Raw genomic sequence first — 13816 nt, forward strand, 5'->3', positions numbered from 1 at the left:
GGAAATTAAGACAAAAAGAGCTGTAATTTGTCAAAAACAGGTGCAGTTAAAATGTATGGCAACAATGCATGCAGGTGTCTTTTCCGCTTTTACTGAATCTTTTCACGTTTAACACACTGCACTTTTAAAAAAACATTTAATACGGGACCCAAGTCCCGCCACCAGCAGGCAAAGGGCGGGCTTTCTGTAAATCCCCGCCCCACGAATTGACGTATTCGACGCTCTGTTACCTAGTTTTTAGCTAATTGGCTGGAGGTGCCTGTTTTCCATCCACGTGCGTTTGTCTACATTCTGTGCTGTGCATGTCATGGCGACAGGTGACAGTATCACTGGCCCAAAGATGACTGCAGTGATTCCAGCCAAGCGGACTACAGGTGAGGTTCTTTATTTTCATGAGCTTTACTTAGTTGGGACGCTGAGTAGGAGGCGGAGCACTGCAGGAGCATACACTTCCGGGATGTAAATGTTTACATTTGGCTTGCTGGTTCTGTTCAAAATGTGGGGAATTACACGTGAGCTTCACATTAATTTTGATGGAGTCTTCAGACTTTGGAGAGAGATTACACAGCTGAGTCTCTAATTCCAGGCATCTATCTGCTGTGCATCTCTAAACGTCCTGATTTTGCCCTTAGAATGTTAGCCCGTCCCTCTTAAAATGATTGTGTGAGCAAAAGTAACGATTATAGTACATAAATAATGCTTAGACTTTGTAGTTACAGATTTCTCTTTTTTTCAGAAAAAAAAAATAATAGTCAAACCCACTTACTTTCTCAACTTTGAAGAAAAATCATGCGAACATTACCAGTATTCCTGTCTGCTACTGTTAAGGTAGTTGACTAAGACCTGTGTAGTATGGTATATGGTTCAGCTTTAGTGATCGTCTTTGGTCTATCTTATAGTTTCATTTTTGTCATAAAATGCTAAACACAAGCGTTAATGATTCTTGTACTGCTTCAAATCCTCCCCTGTCCTTCAAGAAATAGTATATATACTGGCAGCATTCTAGTAAAGTTAACGCCTCTCCTTCTTTGCACAGGAAAATCCCTGTTTGAGCAGTTGTGTCCTGCAGAAAACAAATAAAAGATGGCAAATGTGAGATTTTTATGACAAAACATACTTCCCCGTTTTTTTATAGTTGCATAAAACAAGTAGTTTGTATCTGAAACCTCTAAATGTTCTATGAAATAGCACACACAACTCAAATGCTGCAATAATAATAGTCTGAAAAAGGAATTCACATTAATACAGTAGTCCCAATGTAATGGGAGCAAATAACTAGAAAGGAAAAGGCAATGGAATGGGAAGATAAGAACTTATTTGGATTGTAGGCTAAAGCTTGCCTTCCATATCAAGGACTGATAGATATCACAGTATAAGCAAAGAGAAAGAAATAGGGGAGTCCTAAATGAAAGACTAGCACTGGTAGAGTTTTTAGTAGAATCTAGAATAGAAGTTGCGATTAAGAAAGTAATGATTAGAAGAGTTTATAAAATATTGCATGATCAGTATAAGAATCAATCAGAGGAGGTTAGGAAGGATTGGAACAAGAGAGATTAGATAAACAATTCACAAAGAAACAATGGGGGATATATGTATGGCTCCCAAATATGCAGCAAACTGTAGAAGATTTTGGATCTTTGCCTGGAAGTGTTTTTTTTTTTTTTTTTTTACCAAAAACAGACTTCAAAGAGTTTTTCATCAGGTAGACAGCAAATGTTAGAGGTGTGATGTGGCAGAAAGAAGTAACTGGGAACATTTTCTGGGAGTGTAATGAGTTGTTAGACATTAAAGATTCCCTGCAGACTGCTCTGTCAGAGATGCTGGGTGAGCAAGTTTGAGTGACTAGGGAAATTATTTTTTTGAGCTGTGATACAAACTCTGAATTACCTAGACATAGTAAGGCCTTGCTGAGTCTAGTTATGATTGCTACCAAAAAAGAAAGTACTGAAAAATGGTAATCTGAGTCTAAACCAACTTTACTAAAAGTAGTGAAGATAGTAACAAAGTTAAAACAACTGGAGCTGGGATCTTTAGAAAAGGGTAGGAGCAAATTGCATAGAAAAAATGGGAACTATGGGATCAATACATGCAAAGGAGGAAAAATTTTAAAAGAAGGCAGGATTTGAATGAGCTATGTACTGCTTAATTAACAATGACTGGATATAATGTTTGCACATACAGTTGTGTTCGCACTATTTGGAATGTATAATGTTTGCCACTGAGATTGCGCCACTGTGGTTTGTCAGTTATATAAATGTAATATGGCCTATGTCGTACATGATAATTTAATAAAGATGTTTCTTGTTTAAAAAATACAGCAGTCCCCATCAAGCTCTCTGGGGGTAATAAATTGCAAAATTACACTAAACACTTGCAGTGATACAATAATTAGTGCTGAGGACAAGTTATGCAGTAACTAAAAAGATCAAGGGATTAAAATACTTCAACTACCAGGAAAGATTGAAGGCTTTGCTCCTGTACTCCATTCCATATAGTCTCCTTAGAGGTGACCTGTGCTTTACTTACATGACTCTTAAGGGATACAGTAATGGAAAAAGTCTTGTACATCAGTAAGTCAGTATAGCTAACACTAGGGCTACAGACCTACGTCTTCTCTAACAAATGCATACGATTAGGAAGAGGGATATATTTGTCATGCAGTGCCCACCCCTTCTATGGGAAAAAAAAAACTCCTTCCCCAAAATAAGCAGTTTGACACAATGTCAGCCTTTTAAAACGAGCTGAACAACTGGATGGGTGTTCACAAACTCACCTTTTGGTAAGATTGGTTTGGCTTTCCTTGAAGAGAGAGGCAAGGCCCAAGTGTGGATATTGGTGAGAAGGATGTGGCCTCTTGCTCTGTTGCCTTTTAATTCCTATGATCCTATATCCTCATCCCCTAATCCTCCAACGCAGTAGTGTGTTGGTGTTGACCAGTAATCCTGCAGGTTCTTGGTACCAAAACTTTAAGGTTTTCTTCAAATCCAAACCCATTTGGAAAGACCACAACTCCCTTGTGTGTTGCATCTTCAGTGGAAACCTCGCCAACAACAGTCCCAGTTTAACTAAAGAACGTATGTGTTATATATATCATCTACTTAGCCTACTTTGTAATAATCTGTTGAGGGTACCTGGTCAGCTTAGTCACAGCCCTGGGAGCCCCAACTATATTAACAACCACTACAACCTTCCAGTGTCCCACCAACCCCATCTCACTAGCTCAATCACTCTCTCTGTCCCTCACTGTACCTACCTCCACTTAAAAGTATCTCTCTCTATCACCCTATGTCCACTTACCAATCGCTACTAGACTAAACCCCCTCTGTCCCCTTTTTTACCCCATCCTCACACTGGTCTCTTCTCTTAGCAGGACCATCTCTCCCATAACCCTAGCCCACCACCATCACCACCACTCTCCCAAAACAACACCCCCACTCACCTCTCTAGCCCTACACAGCACAGTAGCTACACGTTCCCTCCTGTATCCTGTTACCAGCTCTAAGGCTCTATATCCACCTAAACAGGAGTGCAAATATACCTAGCACTAACCCTCTTCACAGATCTGTGCCTGTTAGCTCTTAGCCCTGGGGCTGTCTAATTCCCCTTCAGAGATTTGTGCATAAAAGAAATCAGTGAAGCTGTAGGTCTCCTCCATCTTCAACAACTTACACTGATTTTCTGTGAATATTGGGCCTCTTCCAACCCAGTACAGCGCCACCTAGTCAGCTGAACACAAATTACCCCTATCACCTGACCTCCTACATCATCCCTGCACTCCCATGATGCATTGGGCCTGATAAAAGGGACACTTAGCCTCCAGGCTCATTCCTCATCCTCTAATCCTCCAATGCAGTAGTGTGTTAGTGCTGACCAGGTAAGTCCTTCATGACGAATAAGCATCATGTTCTGTGAAGCTAATGAGTTGATGGTCAAAGGCTATAGTATCTTATTGCTTTAAGGTTATAGTGTCTGCACCTTGCATTAGCGTTGCCTTGATTTGATCTGTTTATACTGCGAAGGCATTTGATACAACATGAATGTATATTCTCTACTGGTTTAAGGTTTATAGAGTGGCTGCATCTTACACTAGCGTTGCATTACTTTGAGTTACTTTACAGTGCGATTGCATTTGGTACTATGTGGATGTACTTTCTCTAGTCACCAACATTTTGCTTTTGCCTAACATACAACTCTCGACACACCAGGTGTATTATTATTTAAGGCTTTACCAATACGCTGCCTCGTTTACCCATGAAAGTTTTCTAGGCCTGTGTTTTACATTTTAATTGGTGTTACTGTGAGGAGTTACTCTCGCTACTGTGGTGTATTTAAGCTTCTACTACTAATGCTGAAGTTAGAAGCATTCACTAAGGAGAGCATTCTAAAGCACAACTGTGTCAAAGCGACACACTATTCTCTCCTTCTACTCTACTTTACAAGTGTTTAAGTAATGATAATAGACATTTTGTTAAAAAGTAGTTATTAAATTTACTGTGTTAAGGAAATTAGATGCATGCTACCAATCGGAGCATTCCTATTACAAGTATACCAATAGCGACGCTTATAAGCTCTGTTCTCCCCTCTTACTCTACTATGCAGGCATATCGCGGAGAAATAGCCTTCTTGCACAAAGGTAGATAACCGCTAAAAGACTTGTATGGGTTGGAAATAGCCTTTTAGATGCAGCTGTTGTATCTTATTGTGTTTCTCCATACAGAACTCCCGGTTCAGTGTCTGGCAGTATATAGCGTACTCGTGCTAAGGTTTAAAGCACACTATAGGTACTGGGCTAGAATAATGGGTGTTCCTTGTCCAGCTTCATAGCGCATTCTTTAATAAGTGCTTTGTAATACATTTAGCATTCTCATCTTGGAATTAAGACACACACATAAGCCATAGGCCAGTTAAATGTGTGTTATAAACCTGCTATCTTACTGTATTTATCTTACTATCCACCGTACTGGCTGCATGTGTTACTACCTGTGCTAAAATGAGTAATATATCCCACTATGAGTGCTTTCACGTAGTTCTTGACCACGTGCTTTATACTAATGCTTTATAGCTCCCTGAGCATGTAGCCCAGGCCGGTATGACCCTGACCTTGAGTAGCATCTTACCCTCACCAAGAATGATGCCACAATATGAAGACAAGATGATCAATTTCAACAATTGGCTTACGTATTGGTATCATTCAAAGGGGATCCAATGCCTGTCAGCATGGGATGACATGCTCGACAAGCCACGATGCTTCGCTAGGGACGGCTTGCACCTGTCACCCCTGGGCTTTCGGATATTGGCAAAGGCTCTTGCTACCCCCATAGTGCCTTTTTTAGGCAAGGCTCAAAAGACAAACCCACCGCCATAGGTATCACAAGGGATAAGAAACTAAGAGTAATGCTACTCAATGCCAGAAGTCTAAACCTCAAGATGCACGCACTCAAAACTCTCCTTATCATGGAGAACATCGATATCTGTGCAGTAACAGAAACCTGGTTCAAGGCTCCCGAGAGCACCCAAGCACTACAAGGTTATACCTCATACCATGCTTTTCGGCCCCAAAACTTGGACCGAGCCACAAAAGGAGGGGGAGTATCCATATTCGTCAAAGATACCCACACCTCCAGGTTGGTGGCACAGCACGAAGCATCAGAGACTATCCATATGCAACTAACAGTGGGTAAAACTGCCTTCCAGTTTATAGCCTGCTACAGACCACCCTCCCAAACCCAGGAACCCCACTCGGCCTTCCTGAGAACACTGGAAAATATGAAGGTCTCTCCAAACACCATTATATTGGGCGACTTCCAACTACCCAAACATAGACTGGGAGCATTACTCTAGCTCCAACACCCTAGCCCAAAGGTTCCTAGAATTTATAAACTCAAATGCTATGGAACAACTTGTTACCACTCCCACAAGAGGGGAAAACATACTGGACCTGATCATCACCAACATGGGGACTCTGCTCCAGACCAGAAGTGTATCCCTCACTGGTAAGATCAGACCATAAACTAATCTCACTGGATATTCACATCCCGACCCCACCCCCTGCCCAGAAAACCACAGTGAAAAACTTCTCTAAAGCAAATTTCACACTCCTCAAAATTGAGGTGGAATCCTTCAAAGCCCCCGGGCCTGTGGAAAATATGGCCCAGACCGCAGAATCCTTTATAAACGCATTCTATGAACACCTTCAGGAATGCATGGATCATGCAATCCCAGATAAACCCAAGACCCAATCCTCCAAAGGCAGACGTCTTGTCTGGTGGACCCCAGCCATAAACAAACTATACAATAGAAGGAGGAAGCTACTACATGATAGAGCAAAATCCCAAAAAGGGAAGGCATTTCTGATCAGTATTAGCAAAAAACTAAGAGCACTCATAAAATCGTCTAAGGCCAGCTTCAAGAGAAAAATTGCACAGGACACTAAGGATAATCACAAGGCTTTCTTTAGTTATGTTAGGAACCTGGGTGGGAATTCCCAGATATGCTCAGAATTGGTGCAAAATGACAAAAAATACACCAAACCCACAGACATTGCCAACATCCTAGCTGACCGGTTCAGTGCAAATCCCCCCCCCACCAAAAGGGCAAATATCTATCCCAGCAGAGTGCTGCCCCCCTGACATCTCAGATGCTCAGGTAAGAGCCGCCCTCTCCAAAGCAAAAAACACAGCATCAATGGGACCAGACGGTGTCTCGGGCTGCGTCCTACATGAACTCGAAGAAGAGCTAAACCCAAACATAAAACTACTGTTCAATCTCAGCCTTACTACAGGATATGTACCCAAGGAGTGGCGTACAGCAACAGTGGTCCCTCTCCACAAAGGTGGTGCCACAACGGATCCTGGAAACTATCGCCCCATAAGCCTGACTAGCTTGATCTGCAAAGCTATGGAAAGGATCATCCTGGACCTCATAAATAAAGATATTGGGGACCTACAGACACTGGATCCTACCCAGTTCGGCTTTAAGGGCAGATCCTGCCTCTTAAACCTGGTCGATTTCTTTGAAACAGTCACCAAGGCCATTGACGAGGGGAAGGTGGTCCACACAGCCTACCTGGACCTCGCAAAAGCCTTCGATACAGTACCCCACTCGGGCATTATAGATAAGCTCACCAGCTTAAATATAAACCCCTATGTCACTAGATGGGTTGCAAACTGGCTCAAGGACAGAACCCACGTGATTAGAATTGCTGGAGCCATGTCAGACTCCAAACCAGTTAAAGTGGCGTCCTACAAGGCTCAGTCCTGGGACCTCTCCTATTCGGTATATATTTCTCGGAGGTACAGGCCAACACGGAAGGACTGTGGCTGACCAAGTTCGCAGATGACTGCAAACTGGGCGCCATAATCGACTCTCCAGCAGACACAAGCATCCTCCAAAAGGGCCTCATAGAAACAGACAACTGGTGCCAGAGCCATGGCCTCAAGCTAAACGCCAAAAAGTGTATAGTCATCACCTTTGGCAAAAACAAAGTGCCCACAAATTACCACATAGGTGGTATCCGTTAAGTACAGAAGAAGTAATTAGGGACCTGGGGATCCAGGTTGATAGCAATCTCTCATTTGACAACCACATGGCCAAAGTGGTTAGAAAAACATTTTATATAGCCCACCTAATCATGAAAGGATTCACATCTAGATCAGGGGAGGTCATTGTGCCACTTTACTCATCCCTCATCAGGCCCATAATTGAGTACAATGCCCCTTTTGGGATGTACCTTACCAGACACCTGCAGCAACTGGAAAGACCCCAAAAGTACTTCAAGAGGATCAAAGGGCTCAAACAGATGCCATATGCTGCCCGGTTAAAGAAACTCCAGCTCTACTCAGTGGCATACCGCCTGCTCAGAGGTGATCTGTGCCTGATGTATAAAGCCATGTCCAACCTGGAATTAATGGACATGCTGCACCTCAGAAAATCCAAATCCCATCGAGCTACGTGCTCGAGAGACTTGAACCTCAGCACTGAAATAAATAGGACATGCTGGAGGGACAGATTCATAACCCAGAGGCTCCCTTCACTTTGGAATAAAATGCCAGTCCAGGTTAGGCAGAGTCCCTCATTGACTCTCTTCAAGAGGAATCTTGATGAGTGGATGGGAGATCATAGGTTTACCCCGGGTATTATTTCTGTGTCACTGTTAGACAGAGGCACAGTATACTAACCTCGAAAAAGGGCATAGCAAAATTAATTTAAAATGGGTGGCGAAAGCCAGACACACTCTGGCTAGACTTATAAATGCCCTAGGGCAGATAGCCTAGTATGAACCTATGGCTGGTGTTTTACTCAGCTGGATGCTCCTGTACTAATCTATAGACCAAATGCAAACTAGACACAGCTCTCTATTGTGATTGTACCATTGGTCAAAGTGATTTAACTCACATTTAAAGATGTTAATTGTACTCAAATGAATATTGCTGTGTTACTATATTAGATGTATGTTGTTCTTTCAAATGCTACCTGATGTAACACTTTTTAGGTCTATTACAAACTCCGTTTGTACCTAAACAGCATGACCAGATTAGTAGATCTTAGTTAGATTAGTTGACTGAGTACAATGATTAGTCTGTATCCCTTATCTTTGTGTAGTAATACATTAAGCATAAGCTATTATCAGTTGAAAGGTGTTTGCTTTGCTGTGCTGTGACTGTACTCTCCTGTTTCATATAGAGCTATACCAGTGCATATTTGTAAAGTGATTTATATGAAATTTGTTTGCATTAGATGTATGTCCTTGATTTGTGGCTATTAACTATCTTAGAGCTTACAAACATCAATTACGGTGCATACTTCTGTGTAAGAACTGTATTGAATCCTTTGCTAGCTGCTTATCTTCTCTCCTATATTATTCTGTACTCCCTCATATTAACGTCTCTTCACTGCTCTACCTAAATTAATTTAGTCCTTTACCTAACACTCTAAATATACCCCTAATCCTTTTTTTCCCACCTCCCTCTTACAGGTTATATCTCCCTTCCTATCCTTATCTCACCTCCTCCTCCTTTCTTGCCACTTCAGCTGCTATAAATGTATCTTACAATTGTTCTATTTTCTTCATAGTAATCCTTCAGGTCCATGGCACCAAAACTTTAAGGTTTCTTCAAATCCTAACCCACTTGGAAAGACCACAACTCCCTTGCGTGTTGCATCTTCAGTGGAAACCTCACCAACAACAGTCCCAGTTTAACTAAAGAACGTATGTGTTTTATATATATATATATATATATATATATATATATATCCTCTACCTAGTCCTACTTAGCCTACTTTGTAATAATCTGTTGAGGGTACCTGGTCCGCTTAGTCACAGCCCTGGGAGCCCCAACTATCTTAGCCACTACAACCTTCCAGTGTCCCACCAACCCCATCTCACTAGCTTAAACTAACTTAAAAGTATCTCTCTCTGTCCCCCTATGTCCACTTACCAATCGCTACTAGACTAACCCCTTTCAGTCCCCTTTTTACCCCATCCTCACAATGGTCTCTTCTCTTAGCAGGACCATCTCTCCCATAACCCTAGCCCACCACCACCACCACCACTCTCCCAAAACAACACCCCCACTCACCTCTCTAGCCCTACTCCCAGCCCAGTAGCTACACTTTCCCTCCTGTATCCTGTTACCAGCTCTAAGACTCAATATCCACCTAAACAGGAGTGCAAATATACCTAGCACTAACCCTCTTCACAGACCTCTGCCTGTTAGCTCTTAGCCCTAGAGCTGTCTAATTCCCCTTCAGAGATTTGTGCATAAAAGAAATCAGTGAAGCTGTAGGTCTCCTCCATCTTCAACAACTTACACTGATTGTTTCTGTGAATATTGGGCCTCTTCCAACCCAGTACAGCCCCGCTCCATTCACCCTCGCTAATGCTCTGGCTCACTCCTCTCCTTTACTGTACCCCCTTTCCCACCCATCCCTAGGTCACTGTAACTTATACCTAAGCACCACACCCACCAGTAATTACCTCACCACCCACTTAACCTAACAACCTAATTGAAACTGAAAACACCACACCCACTAACAAACTATACACTCCCAAATCAGTCAACTACTACATATCCACTTACACCACACCCTTACATACTCACTGCACCACCCTCCACCAATACCCACGTATTAGCTATGTCTGAACAACTCTCTGCATAAAAATAAAGATGCCCAAATCACAAAAGAACCTACTAACACTACTACTCCATCCAACCATTATTCTCACCCTACTCCTTCTCTCCATCCTCTCTTCCTACCACTGCCAACTACAAGTCAACAATCCATCTCCATGGCAGACTACAACCATACCTTACCACAATCACTTAAAATGTTTTACAATCACACCAACCAATATTAATACCTGCAAGATACTCGCATACAGTCATAACAAACTAACACCAAAAACTAAGCCACTCACCTCCCACAAACAAAACAAAATACTGCACAAATTAATTAAACTCTGTCTACACCTCCTACTCATACTGACCTGCTGTGGTGACATACATCCCAACCCTGGACCCACTCATACTATGACCACTAACCCAAACTTAGTTAACCCTATCTACAACAGATCCGCCTCAGCCCTCCTTTTCCTAAACATAAACATAAGAAGTATACTAAACAAAATCCAGGACCTTCATGCCCTACTAGCCGTATATAAACCAGACATGGTCATATTAACAGAAATCTGGCTTAAACCTGAACATAGCAATAATGAAGTCATAGCCCCAGGCTATAATATAATAAGAAAGGATAGGGTAGAAAAGAAAGGTGGATGGGGTAGCTATCTTATTTCAAAACCATCTCACCCTGGAACAGTTTGACTGTGATACCCAAGAAGTTAAGCATATAGAGCTAATCCTGGCAAAACTCAAACTAAACAGTCACTAACAAATAGTAATTGCAGGAGCCTACCTCCCTCCAGGCAATAACATAAATACAACAGAAAACCTACTTAATTGGACCTCAAACTCCCTTCCCCTTGAAACAATAGTACTAGGGGACTTTAACATAGACTGGCTAAAATGCTCTAACCACAACCCCACTACCCACGTCAACATCCACAGATTTGCCCAAATAATATCCAACCCCACCAAAATTGACAAAGCAACTAAATGTCAATCCATCTTAGACTGGATTCTGTTATCCCATCCCTCCCTTATACAACAGTCAGAGTGTATCCCAGACAGTCTAAGTGATCACCAGCCAACCTATCTAATTAGGAATAGATCTAACCAACACATCTACCAGCCCATCCTTACAATGATACGCAACACAAAGAATTTCAAGGCCACTGCCTTTGGTAGATCACTACAGTGCTGCAACTGGACCCCCTTTAAACAACTACCCCTCGACGATGCTGTACAATATTTTAATAACACCTTTCTAGATATCTTAAACTACCATATACCCTCTAGAACAGTAAGGATAAAAAACAACCATGTCCCATGGCTCACGGAGGAAACTAAAAACACAATGAAAGAAAGGGATACAAGCTGGATACTGTTTCAAAAAGATAAATCCCCTAAACTAAGGCAAAATTATTTAGAACTTCATAATAAAGCTAAAAGACAGATTAAAGCCGACAAAACTAACTACTATCTAAACACTCAAAACAAATATGTACATAATCCACAAAAATTTTGGTCCAGCATAAATAAAATACTATACCCAGGAAAAGCCTCCACCCCTACCCCTGTGCTCCCAAATAATGATATCAATATCCCCACACAATTCAACAATTTCTTCACAGAAACCATACTAAAACTAGCAAACGCCCAACCAAACACACTAACACAACTACTCACCCCACTCCACAATAAGGAAACACAGACTACTACCTTCTCCCTACAACCAGTCCCAACCAATAAGGAAACACAGACTACTACCTTCTCCCTACAACCAGTCCCAACCAAGACAATCTCAAAACTCCTTCAGTAACTTAAACCAACTATCCTGGCCGCTGACAAATTACCTGCAGATTTCCTTCAGATATCTGCAGAGGCCATATCCTATCCTGTATCTGTCCTCATAAACAGATCTCTATCTGAACATAAAGTACCCACCTTATGGAAAACTTCACATTTCATTCCACTTCATAAAGGCGGCTCTTCCCTAGAACTGACCAATTACCGCCCAATTGCTATCCTATCCCCTCCATCCAATATACTGGAAAGAGTTGTCCATTCCCAACTAATATATTACCTCCAAAAAAAAATCTACTATCCAAAACCCAACATGGCTTTAGACCCTCCCACAGCACCGCTACTGCTCTCCTTTCCTATACCAACACAGTTCACCAGCATAGGAACAAAGGCTTATTTGTATCTTCCATCTTCTTAGACCTATCAAAGGCCTTTGACATGGTGAACCATAATATGTTACTCCAAACCTTGTCTAACCTTTGCTCTGCTGCAATAAGTTGATTTCACAGTTACTTATCAGACCGACATCAAGCAGTACTATGGCAAGACAAACTGTCCACCCTACTGCCAGTTTCCATAGGAGTCCCTCAAGGATCTATCCTAGGCCCTCTACTATTCTCTCTTTTCACTAATGAGATCTCTTCAGCCCTACCCACTGCCTCAGTAGTGCAATACGCAGATGATACCACCATTACATGTGCCGCCCCAAACATTAAAGAACTACAAACCCTGACCCAATCAAACTTCACTCTAGCTGAAACATGGTTTGCCAATATCAAACTTATTCTCAATCCCAACAAAACTAAACTGCTTCCGTTTAATCCCGGAAGATCCCATCCCTCAAAAGAAACATTAACAATAAACTCTAAAAGTAATATTCAAATCACACCAACTCCTCATACAAAACTACTAGGTGTAGAAATCGATCACCAAGTAAAATTTGATACCCATATAGCACAAACCATAAAAAAAGTGAACAAGAAACTAGGCCTACTCTATAGAAACAAACAATTCATGACCACACATACTAAAACTACTACTGCTGGAACCCACCTGCTATCCATCCTACTATATGCCTCCCCCATATTAACCAATCTAAGTCAAAAAGACCTAAACAAAATGGAATCTTGTTACAAGATTGCCAAATTTGCCACTGAAACCTCACATAGGTCCCATCATTGTATATCCCTAAAACAGCTCAATTGGCTAGAGCTGCCCAATGTATTACTACTAAATCAAATCTAAACCGCACAAAAGCTCTACCACCTACCAGATAATTTTCCAGAACATCAGAGCATTATTGAGCCTTACAGAACCACTAGAGAACTAAGATCTAGCAACCAAAATCTAATAAAAGGGTAGTCAAACACAAAAATGAAGCAGGTAAATCCCTATATGCCTGCACAATAGCCCAGGCCTGGAATACACTTCCAAACCACATAACCGCCACGACCTCTCCAAAACAATTGAAGCACCGTCTAAAAAAAACACTACTCTAATAATTGACTATGCTCATGCTACTCCCCAGGTTAATCCAGACCATGGCAAGTCATTAAGATCTCCACCAATATATATTTAATCCTACAAAGCTCTGTAAAGTTCCTTGTAGAATCAACCTCTACTGCCCATATGAATGAAGAATTCTTCCTTACAAAACTGAATCCTAATAAACTGTAACCTCCAAATTTAAGATTATCTAGCTCTCAAATTATATCCTAACAATTAAACAACCAGCTCTAGAACTTTTTCCTAGTAAACTCCTGCTCTTTTGATGCTCTCCTTACTAGGTAAAAAAATATATACATTACTTTTTGTATGACTGCCTACATATGACCTATTGTGTAGACTAAGAATCTAGCAATCATTTTTATGTAACCTATGTATCATGTGAT

At 41.5% G+C, this 13816-nt stretch overlaps 1 protein-coding gene across 1 annotated transcript in view; it reads left to right on the top strand.

The window, feature by feature from the left end:
* The first annotated feature begins 229 nt into the window (after positions 1–229).
* Positions 230–13816, top strand: part of LOC122787950 (2-(3-amino-3-carboxypropyl)histidine synthase subunit 1-like) — a 375313-nt gene continuing 361726 nt past the window's right edge. Inside the window, exon 1 of the mRNA XM_044054877.1 lies at positions 230–374. Coding sequence (XP_043910812.1) covers positions 308–374 — 67 coding nt within the window. The 5' untranslated portion in view covers positions 230–307. The remainder of the gene's footprint in view (positions 375–13816) is intronic.

The sequence above is a fragment of the Protopterus annectens genome, chromosome 13.part0 (assembly GCF_019279795.1).
Source record: "Protopterus annectens isolate FY-2018-M chromosome 13.part0, PAN1.0, whole genome shotgun sequence".
NCBI classification, from domain to species: domain Eukaryota; kingdom Metazoa; phylum Chordata; order Ceratodontiformes; family Protopteridae; genus Protopterus; species Protopterus annectens.